This window comes from Halichoeres trimaculatus, unplaced genomic scaffold (assembly GCF_033239565.1).
Source record: "Halichoeres trimaculatus isolate MK-OKI-2021-1 unplaced genomic scaffold, fHalTri1.1 fHalTri1_scaffold_2, whole genome shotgun sequence".
Classification (NCBI taxonomy): domain Eukaryota; kingdom Metazoa; phylum Chordata; class Actinopteri; order Labriformes; family Labridae; genus Halichoeres; species Halichoeres trimaculatus.
Window position 1 is genome coordinate 27,333,021 of NW_027437180.1, and position 26,816 is coordinate 27,359,836.

The window sequence follows — 26,816 nt, forward strand, 5'->3', positions numbered from 1 at the left end:
GTCTACAGCCGACGGAGGAAGTACGTCACTCCGTCCCCGGTTACGTGGCTAATGTGGAAGCTCTTCTCAGTTGTAGTGCGAGTGCCAGCAAGGCTTCCCGGCTTCGGTCTCCTCCACTGACCGGAGATACCTGCATCACCTAAATAAACATAACGGTCTGTCATCAACGAACCTTTTTTCGTCTCGTTGTATCTAAAGAGGTAAAGCTACAGGTTTAACTAGCCGTCGACCGCTTCTAGCCATGGATACATATGGAAGCTCTCACAAGAAGCAGAAGCTAAGCAACGCTCCTGCGAACTGGGTGAGTTTTCTTGCCGGGTTGTGTTTATTCATGCCTATTCAACTTAAGGAACTAACACCTTTTGGGAGCCAAATGCTAACCGCCCAGACAGCCAGTTGATTAGCACACTATACCGCTACAATAATGGTGCAACTTTCAATGTACTGTAATGAATTGGATGCTAGCTGGGCGATTGCTAATGAATTAGTAACGTAGTTTATGGTTGATAGCTTCATGCCCTACCTATATTGCCTCACCTAAGTAATGTCCTCTATAACATTTTGTACTCCACCCTTATCACCCTTTGTCTTCCAGTCTTTACTTGGAATACTCAAATTCATACTTTGTGATGTTCAAACAGGCTAAACCTATAACCATAGACAGACCAAACAAATGAATGACTGAATAGTAACTGATCACTTCAGGTCATTTATTTAATTCTAAGAAATTTATTTTATTCTTATTTGATTTTTTTTCTATCATCAAAACACTGATTCCTGAATGTTGGGGCTTTATCTCGGCTAAATTTGATGACGCATGTTTTAGGGTTTTAAAAAGCTGGTCGGATGAAAAAAAAACAAGATTCATCCTATGTTTTTTTTTTTTTAGTTAAGAGACTATTCTGATGTAAAAATGCAACTGTTATAGGAATAAAATGATTGAGGGATACACTAAGTTCAGTTTGTCTTTAAAACTTCTTTAACGGCCTCTGTTCTTATTCCCTCAGAGATTGAATGTTGTGTGTAAACTTGAGGGATTATTTTGTTAATGCTGTCCTCCTATACTGAAGTAAATCTACTTTAAGACAAAAAAAAAAACAAACAAACAAACAAAAAAAACCTTTACAATTTGACTGCAGGACAGCTTATTTGACATGTAATCTGTTTTTCATTTTAGGGAATGCAACGTGCCACGAATGTTACCTATCAAGCCCATCATGTCAGTCGAAACAAGCGAGGGCAGGTAGTTGGCACAAGAGGAGGGTTCAGAGGCTGCACTGTTTGGCTAACAGGTAAGTCTTGAAATATCACATACTCTTATAATTATATGACCTCTCCATCCCTCTCCTTCCTGTCATGGCTTTATGATAACACTCTTCTGTTCCAGGTTTGTCTGGTGCAGGGAAGACTACAGTGAGCATGGCTCTGGAGGAGTACTTGGTGTGTCATGGTATCCCTTGCTACACCCTGGATGGGGACAACATTCGTCAAGGACTGAACAAAAACCTGGGCTTCAGCCCAGAAGACAGGGAAGAGAACATTAGGCGTATTGCCGAGGTGGCCCGGCTTTTTGCTGACGCTGGGCTGGTCTGCATTGCAAGCTTCATCTCTCCCTATAGCAGGGTGAGTGACACTCCTTAGAAAGCAATGTAAGCTCATTGTTAAGACGAATGGAATAATTGGACCAGTAATTACTGGTGCTAAAGGGTGGCCTGTCACATAAGAACAAAGAACACATTCTTTATTAAAAAAAACCCTTCCCTATGTCCTATTTTTATCATGTGAACCTCTCCACTAGGATCGCCTGAATGCTAGGAAGATCCATGAAGCCACCGGGCTACCCTTTTTTGAGGTGTTTGTGGACGCTCCACTTGATGTCTGTGAGCAGAGGGATGTGAAGGGGCTGTACAAGAAAGCCAGAGCAGGAGAGATAAGAGGTGGAGTATAGTCTCACACTATTGATATCCAGTTTAGACTTGGTATGGCATCAAATGAAACCTGCCATTTAGCACTACATAACTTTGTGCTGATATTTTTTGGAAAATTCTACATGATGGTTTGTTGCCCAGTGCAAATGACAGAGCAAGTCTGCCATTTTACCCTGTGGCACAGCAGACACTGTACAGTAGCAGTGTGTCTTCTGTTGTCAGATAACAGATGGTTAAACTGACACACATTAAAAGTGATGCATCATTGTTACAGGACATGTTTCTGATCATATTATTTTATAGCTGGCCCTTTCATTCTCAAGTTTCCTAAGTTTAGCGCAACATCTGTAGAGAAAATTGACTAATGAATTTATCATTTTTTTTGCCTGTGACTTAAAATAATTATGACACAGATTTTAGACTTAATGCTGTCACTGTTTTGTGGTCAAAATCTATTTCCTGTTTGGGGCAGTTTAAGACCCACTCATAAATATTTTTTTTCCTGATTCTAAAAGGGGAATTATTTAAAAATTTTGATGTGTGGCTAATGATTGTAGAGTATTTCAGGATTAAAAAAGCAGATTGTAAGAAATAGCCTCTGTGTGCAGTCTCAAACACTAAGCCCAACTTCCCTCCTCCTCAAAAAAGGCTTTTGATGGCAGCGAGGATTAACCTTTTCCCCAGCTGTTCAGTATCTAACTTTTTTTAATGCTGGGCTTTCTTTTTTAATCAGGGTTCACTGGAATAGACTCAGAGTATGAGAAGCCTGAGGCACCAGAGCTGGTTCTGAAGACAGATTTCTGCAGTGTGAATGAGTGCATTCAGCAGGTCATTGACCTGCTTCAAGAGAGGGTAAGAGGAATAAATGCCCATTTTTAAGATGTTGAAATTGTGTATTCTGTGTAACTGAAGACTCTGCTGTTTTACATTTATCCATTCCTCCTTTGTATCATGTATATGCAACCACTGCAGAGACTCTGTTTACCACTAGAGGGCAGTAATGTCTCATTAATGTATGAATATTGACTTCAGTGAACAATATCTGCAATGTACCCATGTTTATTTAGCAAAACCATTAAATAAATGTTGGCATACTAAATGGTTTGTTTTATCAATAGCAAACAACGTTGTATTTTAATTCTTCAGGATATAGTTCCTGTTGATGCATCTTATGAGGTGAAAGAGCTGTATGTTCAGGAGAACAAACTGGACCTTGCTAAGGCTGATGCTGAAACTCTGCCTGCAGTGCAGATTGGAAAGGTACTCCTGGTTGTCTTTCTTAACTCTCATGGACCATGATAAATAAATAATCTCTATCAGCAGTTGTTCTTTTAAAATTAAATGTAGACAATTTAATTCTCTTGATATTGCTACACTGACTTCCTTTTAGTTAATTTTTGTATTGAAAGGCTATAACACTGCAGTAAAGCTTGATCATGCCTTCTTCTTCGTATTGATCCTGCAAACATGTAATGTTGGTGGCCAAGTGTGTGAATTGCCACTGTGACACTTATAATGAGGGTGAAATGTGACAGGGGTTTTCGCATGGTGCCTTGTACTTACAGTATGAAAAGGATTGCAGTGCACATGTTGTCAGATGTTTATTTGTCAATATGTTGTTTTCCCTAATGTGACTATGATATCATCTTCAGGTGGACATGCAGTGGGTGCAGGTGCTGGCTGAAGGCTGGGCCACTCCTCTTAATGGCTTTATGAGAGAAAAAGAGTATTTGCAGTGCCTTCATTTTGACTGTCTCTTTGATGGTAAGATATTCACAATTCATCTCGCTGCTATACATGAGATTGGACACTAGATGGAGATGAGAACTCACAATTCCTTCTCTAAATATACCTCAGCCTCAGCTATGTCTTCCTCGAACACTTTTACTCCATTCTGCAAAAAATGAGCCTCCTCATAGAGTGTACTGTTGAATTGGATCAACAAGTAGTCTGCATGTTTCTATGCGAACCACAGTTCATGTTTTGAACTGTATGACTCATTGCTTAGAGGCTTACTTGGGGCTTACTTGCTGACACTGTTATGGTGCTAATAATGCAGCAGTTATGTACAGCCTGGCTTTTTAGCAAAACAACACAAGAGTGAAGTTTGTTGAGATGCTGGGTTTTCAGGATCATGGTATTTTATATCATGTAGACCATTTTCACACTCATCTTCTAATTGAGTTTATGCTTGTTTTAATGGAAACAGTCTGTTAGTGTAATTACAGCAGCTATTCATGTATTTAATAACTTGACATAAAACAGTGTTTTTGCTTACAAATCCAATTCTTACAGTTTGAAAAAATGTGACATGGTTTAAAGATGTCTCCCGAAACAGATGAAATATTGAGCTGTCTGGAAAGACAAAAGTGTCTATTGATGTGAAAAGTTTTGATTCCACTCCACTGTTCCCGTTAGCCCAGAGGCAGAATGACACCGAAGAAGAGGTTCCTGTATTGATTGACATCACACACTACCATTTGTTCATTTTCACTTCCTTCCACAGATTTGACAGCAAAATAATGAAAGTTTTGATCCAAACACCAAAGCTGGTCAAGAAGCAGAAAGCTGTCATCTTACCTTACAATTATCTTGCTCCAATAAACACAGGCTAAATTGCAAGGTATTTTCTCTGCTCTTGTTAAACCCAAAGTCATCCTGTGTGTATATATGTATTTGTCAAGGTGTAGGGCTTGCAGCTGCTTCTAATTAAACAGAGGGGACGAGAAGAGGGTCCATGAGTAGGAGGAAACAGAATCACTGTCCTGTCCTGTTTCCCCTGTATTTGAGCTGATTTGATGTGAAAAGCGTGCCTGTCCAAATGTTTTCATTAACCTGGATGGCAAAAGAAACCCTGCAGCAGAGTGCTGCCACTACACATCTAAGACTGTACCACAAGACTAGAAGAGGTCCAGTCTAAGAGGAGATATTTTTTAGATAAAAATAATAATAATACATTTCATTAATGGGCCTCTTTCAAAGCACTCAAGGTAGAGTTATTTTCTTTTTAGACAGAACGATAATATGAAAATTTGATCGATAAAATCCTGTTGTTTTTGACTGGTGGCCAGTGAAGCTTTTGAAGGACAGAAGTGATGTAATGTGATTATTGGATGAGGTATCAATTATGATGCAAGTGGCAGAGTTCAGTTAAGGTAAATGGATAGCTCTACAATGGAGACCAGAGAGAAGGGAATGACTAGTACACATTAGGTGTATCTGTAACAAGGGTGTGAACAAGGATGGCGGCAAATGAGGGAAACATCAGTTTTATCGCTGTTTAGTTAAAAAAAAAATATAAGCACACCAGGATTTTATTTGTGTAGACAACCAAGAAAGGAAATAAGAGAGAGGAGGTAGGTTTGGTTGTCAGGTACATTCCAACCTCGAAAAGCGTCCTCCCCTCTCCCTCTAGTTGGTTTGATCCAAAGATGCTTGATATTTTCTCTGACTGCAGGTAACACAGACTCACACAGGTAGCTGTGTGATATTTGCTACGGCAAAGTTAACTTTAGCATCAGCTTTTAAAAAGTGGCTCAACATGATTGTACTCATTACTTGCGTATCTACCCGCTATTGCAGCTCCTGTCTAGTGCCTGGCTGAGCAAGTCAGGTTGGATACATAGTGACACACCTCATTTCACTGTCAGTAACAGCATTATAACATTTGAAATAGTGAATGAATGAACAATAGCTGTACTGGTGAGCATAATAAAAGAGACAAAAGAGAAGAACAACAGAAAAAAAGAACAAATGAAAACCTTAGAATAAATAATAATAATAATGGAAAAAAAACAACCAAGAAAAGACAAAACAACAGCAACAACAAAAAGAACCCCGAAAACAATTGAAACAATATCAACATGTTTGAAAAGGAGTAGGAAGAAGCATCAGGTTATTTAAACCTACCCCTTCTCCTCTCTAAAACTAGGTAATGATAAAATCACATTAATCTATATTCTAATCACAAACTCCAAAACATACTATTGTCTTGTCGTCTGCTGAAACTACAAAATAGACAAGTAATATACATAGCCTCAGCACCAGGAGGGGTAAGGGTTCCTTAACATAGTACCTTTTGATTTTACCTGAATCAGTACCAGATGATCATTCATATTTGTGCTGTTCCTCAATGTTCCTGATGACCAGGACCATGGCTTCCTGTGGTATCCTGTTTAGTCTTATAAATACTTTACAGTTTGATGTCTATGTGTGTTGAATTTTTCCCTGTTTTTTCATGAAGCGTGCTTTTCTGGCAGTGCCAGTGTTCGGTTTGGCCAGATGGTTATTGATGAATAAGTTCAATCCTTTAGTTTCCATCCTTGTTTCACCGGTGCGTTTTTAAGTTTCCATTGACAAATCACATGATAATGGCTCGTTTGTCACTGTCACCTCTCCGGGGCAGAGGGTTGCATACCTCAATGTTGTTATCCAATACAATCCCTTTGGATTGTAGGAAGGCAGTCACCTGATGTTCTGCAGAGCTGACTTCCTGCTCACTTGGACCGGTCACAATCACATCATTAATCCTGGTGTACTGCTCCAATTCTGCCACTCTGCCCTCCAGGTACACCAGTCAATGGCCTTTCTCTGAATTCTGGATCCGGAGGGCCTACACCTCCTCTAACAGGTCCAGGATGGTCTTCTGCTGTAGCTTCACCACTGAACTCTCCTCAGACAAGAAGTCCAGAGACTTCTTGATGTCATTTCCCTCCTCAGCTGTGACAACCTTTTAAAGAGCCATACTGCTAAGCTTGGCTTGGTGGCCTGGTGGCTAGCTGGTGCTGGGGTAAGGGCCCCGGCCTGGTGGTGGATGGCTGGTGCTGGGGCTAGAGCCCAGCGTATTCGTGGTTAGTTGGTGCAGGGGCTAGGGCCTGGCCTGGTGGTAACTAGTTGGTGCTGGGGTAAGGGCCCCGGCCTGGTGGTGGATGGCTGGTGCTGGGGCAAGGCCCGGCCTGGTAATGGTTAGCTGGTGCTGGGGCAAGGGCCTGGCCTGGTGATAACTAGTTGGTGCTGGACCTAAGGCCAGGCCTGGTGGTGGATGGCTGGTGCTGGGGTAAGGGCCCCGGCCTGGTGGTGGATGGCTGGTGCTGGGGCAAGGGCCTGGCCTGGTGGTAACTAGTTGGTGCTGGACCTAAGGCCAGGCCTGGTGGTATCTAGCCGGTGCTGGGGCTAGGGCCCCGGCCTGGTGGTGGATGGCTGGTGCTGGGGTAAGGGCCCGGCCTATTGGTGGTTAGCTGGTGCTGGGGCAAGGCCCGGCCTGGTCGTATCTAGCTGGTGCTGGAGCTACGGCCAGGCCTGGTGGTATCTAGCCGGTGCTGGGGCTGGGGCCCCGGCCTGGTGGTGGATGGTTGGTGCTGGGTTAAGGGCCCGGCCTTTTGGTGGTTAGCTGGTGCTGGGGCAAGGCCCGGCCTGGTGGTATCTAGCTGGTGCTGGAGCTTCGGCCTGTCCTGATTGTCTGGCCCCCACCACTTATACCACAGACTTTACTTCTTGTGTCAAATTACAAATCTGGTAGATGTAAAAGCACTTTAGAAACACTGTAACGAGACATAAGCTCATCAGGTTTGGGGGAACAGTTTTTCTTAAAAAAGTCGTATTCTTTTTTCATTTTCCTAGGCGGTGTCATCAACATGTCGGTCCCTGTGGTGCTACCAGTATCCACTGCAGATAAAGAACGTTTGGATGGTGTAACAGCCATGGCTCTGGTCTATGAGGGCAGACGAGTAGCCATCCTCCGCAACCCTGAGTTTTATGAACACCGCAAAGAAGAGCGTTGTGCTCGCCAGTGGGGCACTACCTGCAAGGACCACCCCTACATCAAGGTGAGAAACTAAGACGACACATTTGAGGTCATAGAGTTTCTTGAGCCCAAGTCTTGACAATAGATGCTAGAAAAAAATCAGAAGCCTGGCCTTGGTTAAAGCTCAGAACAGCATTGCAGAGCTGCAGACGGTCAGTCTCAATGTGCTATGTGATAAACACCCTGCATGTGAATGCAAACAGCCTCCCTGGATTCAGCGCTGATAGAACACAGACCCATGCTGGCCTTTTCACATTGCTTATGGAAAGAGTGAATAGGTAAAGGAGCACAGATATTTCTCACACTCTGTCAGGGCGCCTGGGGCAATCACATGATCGCTTTGGTTCAGCCTCATTTTGCAGGTGTTATATTTGGATGCTGCTAAGTAGATTCCACCAAAATGCGCTTGAAAATGCATTTCTCAGCTTCACAGGCACAGAATTCTCTGCCAGCTTTCACCTTTTCCTGCAAACAACTCTTCTCCTAACAGACTCAAGATTGTTTCCATCTGTCTCCTATAGACTGCTGCAAGGCTCAGGTAGACTCAGTGCTGAAATAACGTCCTGAAATGATCCAGGATACCCTGTGGAAAGTGCCATCAGTCTGTTGCTGGAAAACAACAGAACTGTCTGGGGTTGGAGACAAAGTTATTTGTTTTGACTGCGTCTTTATAAATCAAACTGTCTTGACCAGGAGTGCAAAGTTCAAAAGATCTACTTGCTATTCAGTTACTTTACTTCCTGGGCCTATTATTCCATCAAAGCTGTCTTAATCAGTTTTTGCTGTTGAAATAGTTTTTTAAAAATCAGCCAAAATCATCTTTTGTCTCACTTTGGTTCATCTTTTATCCATCTTGGTAACATTTTTGTATGCTGCCTGTTGAGCTAATTGGTACTGGGACTCTTCTTTTTCCCTAGCTGACAACACCTTCACTTTACTTTTAGCACATGCTGACTACTCTTCTATTTCCACAACTGTCATTCTTGATCCACTCTACAGACGTGTGTGTTCAGCTTGCTGTGATTAAAGTGTCACTCATTAAAGAGGGTGTGTGTGTATATTTTAAGGTGTGCTTAGCTCCCAGAGCTGGAGCCAGTCTGTCAACACACCTCTGTGCTGCTTGCTACAACCCTTTCCTCCTCTCCCTTTTTTTTAACAAAAACGACCCTCTCCACATTACATCTAGTTAATCCACTTTTTCCTGTTTACCTGTCCATCAGTCAGACAGGAACCCCCTTCATCGGAAACTATGGTGTAGTGGCTGTTTATTTGGCTAGGGCCCTTTTCACGTGTGAGCTCCTGGGGCACTTATGGCTGTAAAACAGAGCACATGTGTATATGGAGGCCAGCTCCTTTGATAGATCCACGTAGACTTTACATTTTCCTTTAACTTCTGTAAGAAAATAAACGACCTCTTGTCTATGCTGTTGATCTGTCTAGAGAGTTAAGACTGTTCTGCGTCTTTCATGGCTCTTCTCAAGCCAGCAGCGGACAGGTTGGATTAATTCAAGTGTGGAAAACAAATCACAACACGATCTTGAAACTGCTTCTGCCGAGCCAAGTTGTTATTGATCACATCACGTACACACCTCTACTGCTGACATTTGTCTGATTTTTATATGTAGTGTGCCAGATCAAACTGAAATCTGTATGTCTTTAAAGTATGGATATCAAAGACTGTATTTCTATTTTTTAAATGATAAATTACATGACAAAAAAATCAGTGACATCTTTGTTATCAACTTCCAAATATGCTTTACACAAAGCCTACAGACTTCAGGTTGCATTTGTAGACTTTGTTTTGAGAGGTCTCAGCCTTTATGCTAGTGTTGTGCTTCTACTTCTATTACTGTGCCTGTAGAGAATTGTCACTTTGTATCACATTAACATCACACAGGCCACAGTTTTCAGTAATTTTAGCTACACACTCATAAATGCCACAAGAGGCAGGCCAAAGATATCATCTGAAACAATAAGAGCCTCCACCTAGACCCTGAGCCTTTCAGTGACATAGCTGAGTGGAAAATATTTCTCCAATGTGGTCATAAGCTCATCTCTGGGTTATAATAGTGTGGAATATAATCTGATTGTGTCTCCGATGTCTTGTGGAAATTCAGGAAGTGGCCTAGTGCAGATGAGTGGGCATGCTGGAGCTTTGTTGACTGTTTTAAGACACTCTGATTTAATGCTGGTGTGTCCCTGTTGCAACTGTGTAATAACTCAGGACTTTTATTAGACTTCATTCTGGACTGGTGAAGTTTTTGTATACCTTGGTGTCTTGCGTCTGGATTATGTTTGAGTTGTGCCTCCTGTCATTGTGACTTTTCTTTCAGATGGTGATGGAAAGTGGAGACTGGCTGGTTGGGGGAGATCTACAGGTTCTGGACAAAATCTGTTGGAATGATGGACTCGATGAGTACCGACTGACACCCACCGAACTGAAACAGAAGTTCAAAGAAATGAATGCAGGTACTGAACAGATCTTGTTCTGTTGGTCCCAGCCTCAGAAATGAGGAGATTTGCATCACAGACTTGTAGAGAGACTGTAGTGTCACAATATTTATGAACTGTTACCCATTTTTCCTTAAAAATGAGAGGAAACACTGTGTAGTCCGCTCACCTTAATGCTTTTGTTCTGTGTTTAGTCTCTGTGCAAAAAGTGAGGGAAACAGAGTAGGAGAGTCATGGGAGAGAAGGCTCTGGTGTGATTCACTCCTTAACTGTATGTGGTTTCGGTGGTCGGGCACTTAGCTGCTTGATTATCCTTGGGTACATTGCGGCCTTTTTGTTTGTTTAATTCAGATCTGTTCAGATGTGTTTGGTCGCAGTTTAACAAATCCTTCTCATCCTCTCTTTTCTTCTTTATTTAGACGCTGTATTCGCCTTCCAGCTTCGCAACCCAGTCCACAATGGCCATGCTCTTCTGATGCAGGACACCCACAAGCGTCTCATTGAGCGAGGATACCGCAGGCCTGTTCTGCTCCTCCACCCTCTGGGAGGCTGGACTAAGGATGACGATGTCCCGTTGCTCTGTCGAATGAAACAGCATGCTGCTGTCCTGGAGGAGGGCGTCCTGAATCCAGAGACTACCATCGTGGCCATCTTTCCTTCACCCATGATGTACGCTGGGCCAACTGAGGTAAACATTATCAAGAATGTTATAATTGCAGCTAAATGCTTGAGGTTTTTCTAGAAAAAAAAAGAGAACTTTTTTTTTTCACAACTGACATGGAGCAGAAAATGTTACAGCACTGAGTTATGACAACAGACACTGAGGGGACGGCTGTCATTTGTTAACTGCAAATTTTGCAGAGTGAAAAATGGCAGGAAATGGGATTTACAGTCGTCTTGAGGCGCTCTGTTTAGTGTTTACCTGCCACACATCCCCTCAGTGTGGCTCAGCTTGGCTGTGTAGCTGTGAGTCATACCATGATGTAGCATTGGGCACAATTAAAGGCAGATTGGCTGGTGGATGCCAGGCACTAAAGTTATTCAGGTTTTAGTTCTGAATGGGAGAAAGAAAGACACTGCTCCAGTCTTGGTATTATTAATCTGATCTTGTTAAAAAAATGCACAAGGTCAGCTCTTTGTTTACCACTAAGCAAAATATCAAAACTTACGTTTTATAATAAAATTCATTTCCAAAATCTTTACTAGATAGAATCATCTCATGTTATATTTTTCAAAATAGCCCTTTATCTATTGCTCTTCTCTCATTCTTTCTCATGCCCAGGTTCAGTGGCATTGCCGGGCTCGAATGGTGGCTGGAGCCAACTTCTACATAGTGGGTCGTGACCCTGCAGGCATGCCCCACCCTGACACAAAAAAGGACCTGTACGACCCTACTCACGGTGCCAAAGTGCTCACCATGGCTCCTGGCCTCATCACGCTGGAGATCGTTCCCTTTAAGGTCGCTGCTTACAACAAGACCAAGCGAGCCATGGATTTTTATGATGCTAAAAAGTGAGCACTTGTTTTCATTATTTCACCTCGTTTAAGCCTGTGTTCTGTTTAATTTGCTAAATTTGAACTCAGTCTGGATCAAAGAACAGGAAACTCAGTCAAGTGTAAAACGGCAGTGCTCAATCACACAAAATTAGAAAGCATATTAGCAGATTTAGTCAAGAGTAATCCCTCTCATTTAGTACAATTAAAACCAGCAACCTAAACAGAATTTACTTTCTTTAAATATATTACTCATTAGGCTGGCCTTGGTTGAAAAACCTCTAATCTATTTCCCTTCTCCTTTTTCTTCTATTGACAAAAAAATTGTATGCCAAGAATAACAGGCATCGTTTTTCTTTCCTATACAGTTAAAAGGTTTCCTGGATTAGTATGAGCTTTGTTGTGGTTCAAACATTACAGAGACCTGTCATTAATTAAAGTCTGTATATGTATACTGCACATGATGACTTAGAAAAATCATGCAGCCTTAGTGCCTCTCATCCGGTATTGATGCAGGTTATGCAACTCTAGCCATGTTCAGCCAGGAATGAATACGGCTAGACTGATCAAAAGATTAGTTTTGTTTTCCATGATACATATTTATGGCATTGAGTCCAAACCAAAAGGTCTATCAAGAACATCTAATACTTGCCATCCAATACTTTGGCTAAAAATAGGTACACTAATTATGTTTCTTATTCAGTATGACTTACAGTTTTGTTCAGCTTTCCACAACAAAAGAAAAAACAGTCTCCAACTCTTAAGTCAAACAGATCAATTTAGATAAATGACAAATTTTTCTACATTTAGTTAATAGCTATAATTTTTATTTTGTGAATTTAAAGCTTGTATTTGCAGCTAAGCAAATCTGTAATCAGTCAGAGTTGGATGTATGTATTTGGAATAAGATAAATAAAGATTATAAGTCATAGTAAAAAAATTCATGACTTATAATACTAATTTTAAACATGTTGTAAGCTTCTGGTAGAGGCAGACTGTTTTTCAAATGTGTTTCCTTGTGATTTAAAGGGAAGTTATCATTGTCTGGGTGAGGTGATAACTGGCAATCCTCACAGTTAAGGTTTGGATTTATGACCTTTGTTTCGCTGATGCTCACTGACAGCTCCTTGCCAAATACCAGGATGAATGAATTTGCTTGTTCTTATCACCAGCAACTCCCCTCAGTCTTTCTCTAAAGTGCTACATCTCTTATGACAACAAGCTGTTTCTAATGTGACACTAAATAAAAACAGTCTCAGAAGAATTTGCCCACAGCTCTACTTCCTCGTGGCATATGCTCAGCTTGGTCCCCCTCTCAGTTTTGTATTGTTTCAGTAATGTGGAGTGCTCCATCATTTAAAAGCAATTAGAAACTGTATCTGATAAACAGTGGGACTTTGACTCTCTGTGAATGTTAGCACCGTAGAGAGAATTGTAAATGTCTACTAACAAGATGTCTGAAGCAGTCCTGATTGTCCCTGACAGTAATAGACGGCTCTAGTGAAGATGTAATGAACTGGTGCCAGTGCTCCACTCAACACCCGTCCAAAATGAAGACCGTCCTTGGCGTCTTGCTTCAAACAGAGGGTTCTTAATTTCTGAAGAGGAGAGCTTTATGTTGTGTGAGAATCTGTCAGTCACAGAGAGGATGAGGAGAACAGCAGAGTGTTTGAAAGTCGTGAAAAATGTTTGGACGAGAGAAATCCACAAACTGATTTTTATTTAGCTGTTCTCTGACACTGTTTGAGTTTCTGATCATTGTTTGATTTGAAGCGTGTCACAGCCAAATTCCTTCACGCAGACGGACGATTGGATTGTTGATACTGATGTTTGGTACGTGAAAGAGGGAGAACAGTTGTTTTTTATTAACTTGCATTAAGTAAACACAAGAGCGACTACTGAAAAATATTATCCCCAAGCCACTGGTTTGGATATGTGTGTGTTGCATTAGAAGTTGATCAGTGGCCATGTCAGATATTTGTAAAAAGTTAACACTTTTTTGAAAACTTAATCTACTTCTGAAACAGGAAAATGTGCTGTAATCTTTGCTTAGAAGTGGGGTTTGATTCTAGTCGTTTAGTCGATCCTCCATCAAACTTCCTTTCCTCTGTACGTCAGTCAACAATTGTTTGTGACACCCTCTCTGCCATTTATATTTCCATGTTATACTGCAAAATCTTTACTGAAACTCTGTGAGGAGGATTACAAAACTTTTAGGCTTTGGCAAGTAAAACTGATGGCAATAAAAGTGATTATGTGGCTTTACAGCGATGTGTAGCAAAGACCCATAAAATATCCCAAACACAGGATTATAAATTTTACATCTACAGCACAGCGAATTTGAAGAATTTATAAACATTTCAAGTCCAGCTTAACTAGCCGCAAGTTCCAACTACCACTGCGATAGCGTGCTGGTGTTTTGTGGACTGTCACACTATCTGTGTTCCCACAGTGATTTGTGAGGTATTACAAATAATGCAGTTGCCAGAACCGATCAGCTTGTCAAATGTAGAGTGTAGAGATACAAATATTTTGATATGAAAACGGTTATCATCAGATGCCTCATAAAAAGAGGGAACTGATCAGATGGGAGATGTTGTAAGAGCTCTCTGGTTCTCCTCTAACTGCCTGCTGCTACGCCTCATCACACTTGATTCCAAAGCAGCAGGCAGTTATTGTTGGCTCTTATTTCCGATAATTTTGATATGCATCTTTCCATTGATTGAAATATGTCTGTAACTCATAACTTTTCTCTTTGTTTCTGCAGCCCTCAGGACTATGATTTCATCTCCGGCACACGTATGCGCAAGATGGCTCGTGAGGGGGAGAATCCTCCTGATGGCTTCATGGCACCCAAGGCTTGGGCTGTGCTGAAGGAATATTACCAATCACTGGAGAAAGCCTAGAGGCTGAGTGTCAGATACTACAAAAAAAAAAAAGAACAAAAACATGGAGACATGTTGGTTTTGGTGATAGTTGAAAAGGTGAATGTGGGGACCATTTATCTATCATGGAAACTATGTTACAGCTTGTGTCGGTGTCACTTTTACGGTTTACAGTTAGTCACAAAACTGCTACTTTTAGACCCATCTTTTTTGTGTTTTAATGTGATGTATTTAATTTGACTACGCTTACTGTAAGAACAGGGGAGGTCCGAGGTTATTGAACAAACAATTATGTATAAAAAAGAGGTTTGTGATTCTCACATATATTAATACTGTATACTTTTATGAATGGTTATAAAAAAGAAAGTTTGTAAAAAAGGATCCCGGCTCAATGGAAAGTACTGTTGACCAGTGCTCCAAGAAGGCCAGATTGAATGTTCAATATGCGTGATGTCCAAGTTAAAAAAGCCCCTGCACCTGCTGGAGTTGATTTAACTCACCGCTGAAACACAAACAAGCTGCCTTTGTACCCTTGCATTTGCAAGTGGCAGTGGTAATTGCTCAAAATTTGGTGTACACAAGTATTTGACGTAGAAAACTTGAGTGCCTTGGTCTTTAGAAAGTGGATTCACATGATGTCTTGTCTGAATTAGAACACAGACCTGCTTCTCGTCCCTCTAGTCTTATTGTTAAACCAAAACGGTCCAATAGTTAAAGTTACAGTCTGCAAAATTTAAAAGAGTAGCATTACATGAGATTTTACTTGGATGTGCGTCCCTAACCTTCTAGGAAAGCTTTTTAACCTTTTTATTTTCTGTCGTTTTAGTCTATTTATTCGGTCCTAATATTGCGATATTTACTCTTTTTTTTAAAAACCGTGTTGTGAAGGTAGTTTTGAAGCTTTAAGGTTTTCGTCTCAACGGTCTTGATATTTTGTTTATGTTTCATCATTTGTATTTTTCCCTCAGGGGTTGCTAATATTTTCCATGTGGTAATTCATTTTTAAGAGAGGGTCTGTATAATCAGAAGGTTGATGGTTACCATCAAGGGATCATATTTGTAATTTTCCTTGTCCAATAAAACAATTTTTAGCAAAAGACCAATTTGTTTACTTATCCTTTCTGAAATCTATGGTTTGTTACACCCAGTGCCTGATATGTGCTTTCCCTTTTATTTTGCCGCACACCAAAGAGTTTTAAATACATTACATATTCTCAAACATTTCATCCTAATTTTAAGTGACAGTGCTGAATTTATGTATCTTTGAAACTAACTATGTCATTAAGCTGCCTTTGATAACTTAATGACTCTAGATCTCTTCATGTCTCTGTGACTGACCCGCTGCCATCTACACAAACAGCTCACCCTCCAAATTTAATTTCCACGATTTCATCGACCCTGCCTGTTGGAACTTTTGTGACCTCGCAGTTGGTCAATCAGCTGTATATTGAATGAGACAGACCCTCTAGTGACCCTAATCAGACTCAGACACACTCGCACGCTGTATACAACGAGCTGCAGCTGGCTCCCAGATGCTGTGCTGCGGTGAAAGTGGAAAACACAGGGTTAACAGAGAAACAGAAGAGTGGCTCTGTTAGAAATACCCAGGATACTTCATCTAATCTAACATCAAGATGTAATGAAGAGAACTGCCAACAACAATTTTTTCTACCTTTCGCCAGATCTTGTTCAATCTCAAACCGTAATCAAGCTGGGTATTTGGTGCGACTTCAAAGAGAAGCTCTTTTTCATACAGAAAAGGATGAAATGAGTTTATGATTTCTGTTCTCTTAAATGTCTGGAGGAGATCAATGCTCTCTGGTTACAGCAGGTGTCTGTTTCTGCGTGCACCCTTAACCTCTTGATGTTATCTTACTTGCATAGTGTGTTTTAGTTCTGGTTATTTTACAGCCAGTTGCACCATAATCAGATCTCTGCTTTGAGACTGATGTTACAGTGTGGCACTCTGCCAGAAGCAAAGGTTGAGGGTGCCAGAAGTATTTGTAGTGTTATGACTACTGTGTACATGACCTATGGTTTCATCCACCTGTAAGCACAGCCCCCCGTCCTGTTTAGCTCAAACAGCCTCTGCGTGGATTGAGAAAGCCAGATTTATCCCCGCAAAGAAAAAACACATCAGGGTCATTGTAGACTGATTGCCTTTATCTGTTTTTTTCTGGCTAGGGTTTGCTAGAAAGTCTTCCAGTCAGTGCACAGCAGATCACCAAACCAGCAGTGTAAAATTTGTATTTCTCCCTGCATCAATAAATTAGAAAGCATAATACTTCTTTTAAGTTCTTTTTTCAGCTTACAGAATGTGCTGACAAAGAGTTTTGGATATATTGGAGACAATTAAGCCTGATAGCATTTTTCTTTATAGAAAATGACATTTCAAGGAAATTCTCAAAACTCATAAAATTATGTTTGACAATCAAAAGAGAAAACTTAAAAGTGTCTCCGTTAAAAGGGTCTTTGCACTGTATACAGATGTCACTAGCCTTTGCTCCACAAATCTACTTTTTTACATTCAAGCTACGACACACATGTGATGACATCATCAAGGTCTCGTCCCATACCACCAAAAGGTTTAGAGCTAGAACGGACTCCACTTGCTTTTATCTCCAATTTCCTTCCATCTGGTTTGAGTTGAATTCAAAGACATTCATGATAAAAACAGGCTTTACTTTGCAAAACGCAATACAGCCGTACAGCACAGGGTTAAAACTCAAGGAAAATTGCATTTCTCAGTGACGGCTGAGAGGTGTGCACAGGGTAGGGTCAGTGCTCATCAGCTGTAATGGTTTTGTGTGATCATCTAAACCTTTGTGATGACAGTGGAAAATGCTGTGTCACATGCTATTTCACAAGCTCTGGTAGAAGCCTATATGGATTTTTAGGAGGTTCTGACATATGGTTAACATACTGCACTGTCACGCTTTGAAGAGGCAGCTCGATCCTGAAATACACTGATTATTTAGAAAGGACATACAGCCCCAGTCTCAATATGGAGGGAGTGAAGATGTTTAAAATAGTGGGCTGTCAGGGTTAATGGTATATTCCAATGTGGATAAAGAGAAATTAACACAAATATTTCTCTTTGCACTGAATGCAATTTTGTCTCTGTCAGCACTCTGCAGTGAGGCTGCAGCCTCTCCCTGCTTGCAAGTGCTGATGTGATTAAAAATAATGATACCACTGTGTTATAGAATGGCATATTTCACTATTAAAAGAAGGTGCAGTCAAAAAGTATTGTGCTCTTTGTGTCAAACAAAACAAAAATATCAACAAAGCACTGTGAGAAGACACACTGTGGAAGACATAGGTTTGAGGAACATCCTCAGGTTGGCCTGTCCTATCAAAATACTGAACTTGTATGAATCAGAGAAAGCAACCCAATTGGAACTCCTGAGGAGTACAAATACTTTCCCATTAACCAAGATCATTGGGCATCACTGAGTTATCAGAATAATCTTAAATACTTGCACACAAAGTTTACACTGTTTTCTACCTTTAAGTGACAGTTTTAGATCACAACAGTGTAGCAATGGAACATTTGTTTGAATAATGAATCTAAAAGTCAGGATATTTAAGACCACTTCATTGCATTGACAGCCTCAATAATAATAAAAAAAGTAACTTGAGCTGTAATAGATTCATATCACACCCTATCTGCACTTACTTTAAACTTTTTGCTCAAATATTTCTGAAACAACATAACTTGATCAATATGAGAATCAGCATTTACCAACTATAGCCATATTGTAAGGACTTCTTGTGTTGCATAGCTTAGTTTTTCAAATGGTTTTGTAATTGTTAAATTGGGCTCATTGAATGTATAAAGGTCAAGATTTATTCACAGCTGCTTGATAAAGTTGTTGGCTTATGTTGAAATGACCAGGCATTCCCAGGATTCACAGAGGCACAGTCATTCCTATGTATGACCAACACTTCCTCTTTGATGTGTTTATATGGTACATAACACTTTCTGGGGTATAGCCACAAATCATTAGTCATGTCACCATCACATGTTGTACTTCTTCCTCCCACACGCCTTTGATTTTGGATTCAGGAGACATTTATTACTGCTATATTACCATGCATGATAAATCCTTCAGCTTTGTGATTCTCTTGTCATCGCACCAGGCCAGACTGAGGCTAGACAGCCTCACGAACATAACCTCAGGAGCCAGAGGCTTAATATGAAGAGCCCATACAGAGGAAGAAAAATCATGCATCAAATGATGGTTTGTGAACACATCAAAGGAAAGAATTTGTTTTGCAGCCTTGAAGGACTCTCGGATAGAAGAATTCCAGACTCTTATACAACAGATCCACTGTCAAACCTAAAAGGTGGACCGTGGAGCCACAGCGTTGCATGACAGTCCTGAGTTAGTGTCCCATCTACAGGATGCAAGAGTTGAGAAAAAGGAAACAGTATATATGAGCCTGTCACCAACAGAGAGAACACAGAGTTATGCACAAAACCAACAGATATAAATTATAGCAGGTTTGAAAAGACACCACTAAAGATGATGTATTAATTTTTTCTAACAAGTGTTGAAAAAATAGATGGAAAAAAAAACAGGCCAAGGGGGCTCTTATAGCCTGTGGAGCCAGAAATGACCTATTTAAACAATCTGTATAGGAGATGCTGGATATAACAGATGCATCTTAGATGTTTTTGTACACTGGAGTCATAATAATGAAGAACAGGGGCATCTAAAACTGATCCTTGCAGAATTTTTATCTGCAACAAGAAAGGGGGGTTCCTACCAAACCATATGTGTGACACATAAATGTTCTATTCTAAAAGTATAGGTAATGAAACAGCACAATGATAAACTTTGGAATTGAAAATGAAATTAGGAAAAAAAAATCTTATATAAAAAAATGATAGTCTCAACAGCAGATGAGTTAAAGGTCATTTATTATATGAACAATGGTAGGAGGATGGTTGAATGAATGTTTCTGTGGAATTAGTGGAAAGTACAAATTAGAATGTTTACAGGCTGAGCAAGTGTGGGTCTTGCTCACTCAGAAGATCTTATTCATTTTACACCATCACTTATAAAAATCCATGTCTGAGAACATTTGTCATAATTCATGAATGGGAAAGCCTGAATAGAGGAATTTCTAAAAAAATATTTGCTTAGTTGCTGTCTAGCAGAGCAAGAGATGCTGACTCTGAACTTTTAGCTTTATGTGCAATTTTATCTGTTAAGGATGCTGATAATGACACTAAAATGCTACATCCACAAGGAAATTGATGAGACAGTGAGAGAGATGACTTATGGAATTAGTTCTAACCCTAACCCTAACTTCAGGTCAGCTTCATTGACCAAAAATAAGGCGACTGTAAGCTAACAGCTGTATTATTTCTGGAATAAACCCAAACTGTTTTTCTGTCAGCAAAAAGACAGGTTATTAATACCTGAGCAATTTAGCTCATGTCAATGTGTGTTTGATAACAAGTTAGTATGCATCCAGATTTCAACTATTTCAAAATTAGGTTAAAAAGTCACTACTGGGATTTTGTATGTTGACCTCTGTGCAGTGGCGTGGCGTGGAGATTTTTTTTGAGGAAGCCAAGTGAGACAAAGCCTGTTATCTGTATTTTTTTAGGGAGTGGGGTACATAAAAGGCTACTTTGCCGTTTGTATCGCTATTTCATGTAACGGACCTGTTAGAGTGCCCAGAGAGCGCTCGTTTTACTTACTTTGAACACCGACACACGTCCTTTCGCTCTCCCACCCTCACTCACTCATTCACACACGTACATTGTCCTCTTGACTTAGCTTAAACATCGTATTAATTAATTCAACCGCCCACTTAAACACACAACCGGCCGCTTCATGCACACTGCTAATGTGCTAACCTCCCTGATTTCATTCAGTGGCTCGAGGATGACGATACTGTGATTTGATTGGTTTGAGGCCAAAGACAGGGTGGCTTCCCTTGGCACAGTCTTGGCAATCACAGATGAGCAGTGTCAAGACCACGGCCTCATCTGATTGGTTAATCATTCTTGTTTTTTTCCACCAAGGGATGCCAACTCTGCTTGGCTTCCTTGCGGACAACAGCGTGCAGTATCGTATTTTCACCACGCATTCGCCACAGAACATGTACGAGGGCGCTGTTTTACACATCGTAAAATGCTCAATAACTAGAGGAGAGGAATAAGGAAGAGATGACGGTGACAAAACACAGAAGAAGTATTGAAACTGTTAAAAAGGAATATTTTCATTAAATCACAGCTACAGTCTAAAAAAGAGAGGAAGCATGGCTTCCCTTGGCCTCCGGGAGAAAGCGCCACTGCCTCTGTGTAGACTTCAAAAAGTTAGTAGGCTAAGATGCCTGATGATGTAGGTGAAACAACGAGGATTGAGAACACAGAGCTGTACAGTAGTTTTTTGAGCAAGCTTTCACGCTCTTATATGCGGATAATGACTGTTTTCTGACCAACGGAGAAAACTATTCCAGACTTTAGCTGGTATCACACACGCGCATAGCCTGTCTACGTCATCGTGAAGCGTCTGTTTACATGAAACGCGCATCATCAGATCTTATCAGTCAGCACAATGAGGACACTGCTACAACTTCAGGTACTTTTTGACTTATGGTAAGTCTTTTTGGTCCGACATAGCCCTCTAACACTCCTGCTTTGTTTAAAATAATTGTCAAGAGGTGTGCTCGCACCGATCATACGTCATGGATCACACGCGCTGTCTACGTGCTTGTGCTCGTACATGAAGTAAACTGTGCTGAAGCCCACGTCTCTGAAGCTTGCCAAAGCAGAGAGGTGAATTGTACTTGAACATGGTACTGTTGCGGCCACCTCGGCCATTTGAAACGTACTTTAGGGCTGCAGCGCTTTAGCACGGTACGGTTTGCTAGTTAGACCGTGCCCTGAGTTGCTACATTAGCTAGCTGCCGCCATGCTGGGAGGGACGCGGGACTATGTGCGGATTTTGTGGACAAGTATATCCCAGAGTCTCTTTCCTTGGTTGCCAAATTGTGTGCTCCTGATAGACAAAACAAACTAAACTACCCCCTGACTGGTTTAAACATGTGAAACTGTCCTCATGGGCAGGAAAACACTTGCTAAAGTGCCCTTGAAAACACATGAACTTGTTGCCCTCTTAAAAGGCAAGAACCCGCTGTATGTGCCTTTTTTTGTTTGTTGCCCTTGCCCTTCAAAAAGTCTGTGCACACCACTTCTTAGACAGTTGTTTTAATGGTAGCATCTCTTTTACCATTGGGTAGTATTTGATTCAAATGGAGTTCCATGCTGTAGTCAGTGTCACATGAAGTGTTAAATTAATGATGTAATAGTGACAGAGTTGCACTTCATTTGGGTAAATGGCTGTTATAATGGTTTGAATCCCAACCTTTCATGATTATTGTTCTCTTTTAACTGTACCAGACTGGATTGATCACTTTAAACATACTAAACCTGCTGTAGTAGTAGTTTAACTCTATAACTTGGATAATCCTTGTGGAAAAGCAATGATTGCCACTTAAATGTGTGATGTGTAATAATACACCGAGAATTCAGCTAGTAGGCTTACAGAGCACTCCTAGTTTATTTTTGAGAAATTGATAGGCAATAACCAAAAACTAAACAAACCAAAAAACGTTATTGTCGAAAGCAGAAGTTGATGTTTTGCATCCACTTATTCAGACATTCAGTGCTGATTAAACCGTGTACAAGGGCAACAGAATTGTTAAAATGAAACAAGTTAGGTTCTAGTAATGCGAAAAAAGCAAAAAGCCATTTTGCTTCTCACATTTTAGTCATGTTCTGACAGTTCTCATGTCAATTAGTGTCAACCTTTTATTGGCATGCAATTTCAAACGAGTATTCAGTTAAAAAAACAGTCACATTTTCTTCCCAAAAGTTTACATGCTGTAGATGTGCAGTGTGTGTTGAGGTCTTTGAAGCCCACAAAGACAGGCTACATTAAATTATGCCTAAATTAATCCAATCTTTAGATCAGAGTCACTGTGTAAGGGACATTTTATGAATTAAAGTATAAAGACATTTCAATCTGTGACTCATATTTTTATTATAAGCAGTTCATGGCTCTGTCTCTTGACTGTGTCACTGGCTGTCATCCCTGTTCCTCTGTTTTCTGTCGTTTTGGCGTAGTGTTTATTCCTTAACAAACACAGAATCAGACTTGATTGGATCAAATATTGGAGTAATTTTGTTTTGCTTTAGGAGGTTTTTGCATAAATTTTAAATTGACTGAACCTGTTTCAGACCATTCAGCAGGATTTCCCTTTTATTCAGCTAGCCATGTCAGTTTCTATACAAGGCTTCAAAGGTTTTTTCAGCCTGGGTTGTTATGGTTCAGAAAAGTTGGTATGTTTTTGCTCTGAGACAACCTTTTTCTTTTGGTTATTTCAAAATAACTGTGTCCACAGGTTCCACTCAGTGGAAAGTGTTGCGTACACTACTCGTAGCTCACTCAACAGATCACTCTTCAGGCTTTGAAATTACTGATTGCAGCAGCAGTACTTCAGGTTCACTGTGAGTGACTTTGAGCCTGGGAGTGTTACCCTTAACACTGCCAGAGGCAGCAAAGCCAAATCTGAGTTCTGACTGATGTCCAGCCTCTGTGAAACCAGCACAGGAGAAAGGCGATTGGCCTTGTGGGAAATGCAGTGCCCCTGTGATGGCTCAAAGTTAATAAAGTTTTGAAAGACATTAGGGCAGCTAGAGTTAAATATGGCTTTCAGGTTTCATCACATGTATGACTGGAGCTTATTCCTGTGTGAAATGAGTCTCTATGCAAATAACAATTACACACCCTCCAACCCTGGGAGTGGACAGATCAGATTTGGTTGCAGGAGTGTGTTGTGGCCCTTTCTACAGTTAACATGTTGCAAAGGAGACATGAGGGGATCAGGGAGCTGTTGTGCAGATGAATCACATGCACAGTTATTCAAACATATTCACTGAAGCTGAATTGATCAATGCATGGCAGCACCTGGGACCAGTTTGTGGTGCATATTTCTCCAAAAGGCTGCAAAGAGGGTTAAACCTCCTGCCAAGCAAGATTCACTAAGTACGAGAGTTGTGATTACTTGCAGCTTGTCTGGACAAATTAAATAATTGAGTTTGAAGGCTTGAGGCTGATGCAAAAACAAATAAACAAACTGTTGTGATTTATTGAACTATCTTGGCAGCATTTTATTAGCTTGCAGTTTATGAACGAGCGCTAAATGAATAAGTATTGACGTGAATGACAGAATCATCAGGGTACTGATGTGGGAGTCACTCACAGTCTTCACACTCACACTCTCTGCTGTCTGCTTGTTGCTGTGGCTGCTGTTAGCAGGGGCTTTGCTCTTCCCAGGCTCCACCTGTGTTCATTTTTCTTGGTTGCATAAACCTACAACTGTGTTTATTTCTCGACTTTCATGCTCCCAGTGTGTTTTTACCAATGTTGTTGTAATCCATGTTTTTATTATGTATTGTCACCAAAGGGAGCTTACCCACAAGACAAACAAATTGAGTCTCCATTTTGGGAAAATATTTGTCACTCCAACCAATTTGTGATTTGATTTTTTTTCTCTTTTGTCTGAGTGAAACCCTGTCCTCCCCAAATTGATTGATCATCATTTGTTTTTACGCTCAGATTTAATGAAACCTAAAGCAGAACTATTCACAATGTATGTTTTTATGCATTGCTTACCTGTCCTAAAGATGGGCTTATTTGAAAGCTAGTAATCAACATGTTATGGTTTGGTTAGCTAGTTGTGCCTCTTGAAATTCAGAACTTTGAGTCACTGTTTTTTAAACAATATATCAATTCTTAGATTGAACCAAAGAATTCAATGTCTGAAGGCTTAAAATCAAGTGGTGATACAGTCAGTGGTGTCAGGTCAGTAGGAGAGCTCGGGTGCTACTCCACAATTCTCCATGAAGGGAAAGGCAGACCATTACTCAAAGAAGATTTTTCAGAATCATTTTGAAAATGTACAAACATTGTTTGAAGATCACAAAAATACTGTGTAGTTAGAGAGTAAAAGAGTAAGAGCAATTAGATTAGATTTTATTATCTCCCCCCAGAAGAAAGATACACCAGTCTCCCCAAATCTTTGTTTCAAAACAAGACTAATTTATCAGTTTAATAACTGCAGAAGACTAGTGAAAAATTTGAGTTTATCTGGTAATGTATGTAAGGCATGCCAGCTGACTGCATAACGGAACTCTAGATGAATAAAGTCACAGGCTCAAACACCACTGCTTCTTAAAGACTTTTTAATGAGTGGGAGTAGAAAAAGCACAGGTGGAACTAATGACATCAGTCGTTCTGTCCTTTTTACACTTGTGACAGTGAGCCAATATGTACAACACCAGGACTCTAATAGGAACAGCCATTCATTTTATTGAGAGCATTTGTTTTTTATGTAAAAAAAGAAACTTGTTGCTCATATCTGACCTTCCAAACTCGACATACTGAAGCTCAAAGACAGACTTAAATGTCCAAACTCAGATCCGTTCAACAGTTTCTTCTCGTATTTCAAGTACCAATACACTGTAAGACAGGTGGTTTGTACTCCCCAGTTTCTATTTGAACTTGACCCCTATCATATTCTGCAAATCATAAATCATACACTGCAGTTCACAGTGAGTTCAGCAGGTCGGCTCATACATGAAAACATAATGAGCACCTGTGATTGACTTCCAGCCGCCTTCTGCAGAAATAAAAAAAAAGAAAATGGTGTTGTGGTTTCAGCCTCTCCCTGGCACCGCTGGCTCCGGCAGTCTCAAGTTCCCCTGTGTCATCTGATGTACTGCTATCTGATGCCATGACTGTATTTGTCTTGGACATTGTTCCAGCTTTGATCATAAATTGCAGTAATTACTCAGGGCCTTATCCTTCCCCTCTGGAAACAATGCATGGAACAAGAGAAGCGGAGGTGCTCATACACACACAAGAACCAACACAGAGGCCTACAGTGTGTGGTTAGAGGTTAAATAGCCTGATTAATTCAGCCTTTATGTTTTTTTTTTTTACCCACGGCAACTCTACTACCAGTGAGCAGCCATTTAGCAGCAGATGTGCTAATGAAACGGGATGTTCTGTAATCCACCCAGATCTCTCTGTGTCTGCTTCCCTTTCCCTTTATCGTGACGTCTCTGAACACAAACAAATAAATGAGCAGAACCTGAGACTTGACTACAGGGAACTGTCTGTTATGGACTCTGGAAAACAGCAGCAAATAAAGCAAACAACAGGCTGTGTGACTCATTTTGGTCCCTGAGTAGTACAGGGGCCACAGACTTAACCATCCATCTACCAAATGTAATTCAGAGAAGATTATGTCCCTTGCAGCTCCCCCCTGAACAGGAAACAAACATGTTTGAATTCCACATGCTGCATGCAAACCCTGATAAAAATTGTAATTAAAATTCCAGTCATACTACTCTGTGACTTCCTGGAAAATCATGAACCTCTGTATCTGGGAATTAAACACCAGGTCACGGTAAACCCTCAGTGTGGTTACCCAAAAGTATGATGATAGAGACCCCAGAAATTCTCCATTTATTACCATGAAACCTATAATGATGTTAGAAATGATGTTAGCTGTGACTGTTCTAATTGAGTGAGAACGCTTTTTGGACAAACCAGATTCTAAAGAAGTTTGGACCTTGAGTAAAATGTTGAAAAAAACAGATTCTCATGGTAACGAAACAACAAATTTAAACTTAATGTTTAACTTGGCATTGTACAAAATTGAAATGCTCCAAATGAGCATTTATTTTTTGCTAAACAATCAAATTTTCGGTTTCTACTTTGGATATGCTGTCTTTGTACAGCTTTCAATTAAAGATAGCTTTTAAATAATTTGCAAAGTATCAATTTTGGCTAACACCTTACACAACAACTAAGCCTTTTTTGGTATTTGGGTGGTACCTGCAACTAAGCCATGAATATGTAATGGTGACAGATACGTATGTGTATAGTATACATATGGTATACATGCATGCATCTGTAAAGTTTGAACTGCTTTAGATGACAGAGGTCATTGGTCTTGGTCTGATGACAGTGCTGCCCCCGCAACTCAGATCTGCATAAGAGATGGAAGGTGGATGGATGACATAATTGACAACTCTTTCAAATTGAATGTCTTTTTGTAAGACTTAAATACTCATATTCTGTCAAGATTTCCAATTCTTAAACCAAGACGTTTTTGGAGCCAACCTCCAAAAGAATAGTCTTTTTGGACTCAATAAGAGCC

At 40.4% G+C, this 26,816-nt stretch overlaps 2 protein-coding genes across 2 annotated transcripts in view; both read left to right on the forward strand.

Moving 5' to 3' along the window:
* Positions 1-16: 16 nt before the first annotated feature.
* papss1 (3'-phosphoadenosine 5'-phosphosulfate synthase 1) lies at positions 17-14,595 on the forward strand. Its single transcript, XM_074697272.1, has 12 exons — positions 17-301; positions 1,178-1,292; positions 1,388-1,623; positions 1,799-1,937; positions 2,662-2,780; positions 3,075-3,188; positions 3,581-3,692; positions 7,548-7,753; positions 10,065-10,200; positions 10,602-10,870; positions 11,465-11,694; positions 14,444-14,595. Exons 1-12 carry the CDS (start codon positions 242-244, stop codon positions 14,580-14,582), a joined length of 1,875 nt encoding a protein of 624 aa, XP_074553373.1. The 5' UTR covers positions 17-241; the 3' UTR covers positions 14,583-14,595.
* Positions 14,596-21,134: 6,539 nt separating this feature from the next.
* Positions 21,135-26,816, forward strand: part of dkk2 (dickkopf WNT signaling pathway inhibitor 2) — a 43,932-nt gene continuing 38,250 nt past the window's right edge. The window contains exon 1 of the mRNA XM_074697663.1: positions 21,135-21,180. Within this exon, the coding sequence (XP_074553764.1) occupies positions 21,140-21,180 (41 nt within the window). The 5' untranslated portion in view covers positions 21,135-21,139. The remainder of the gene's footprint in view (positions 21,181-26,816) is intronic.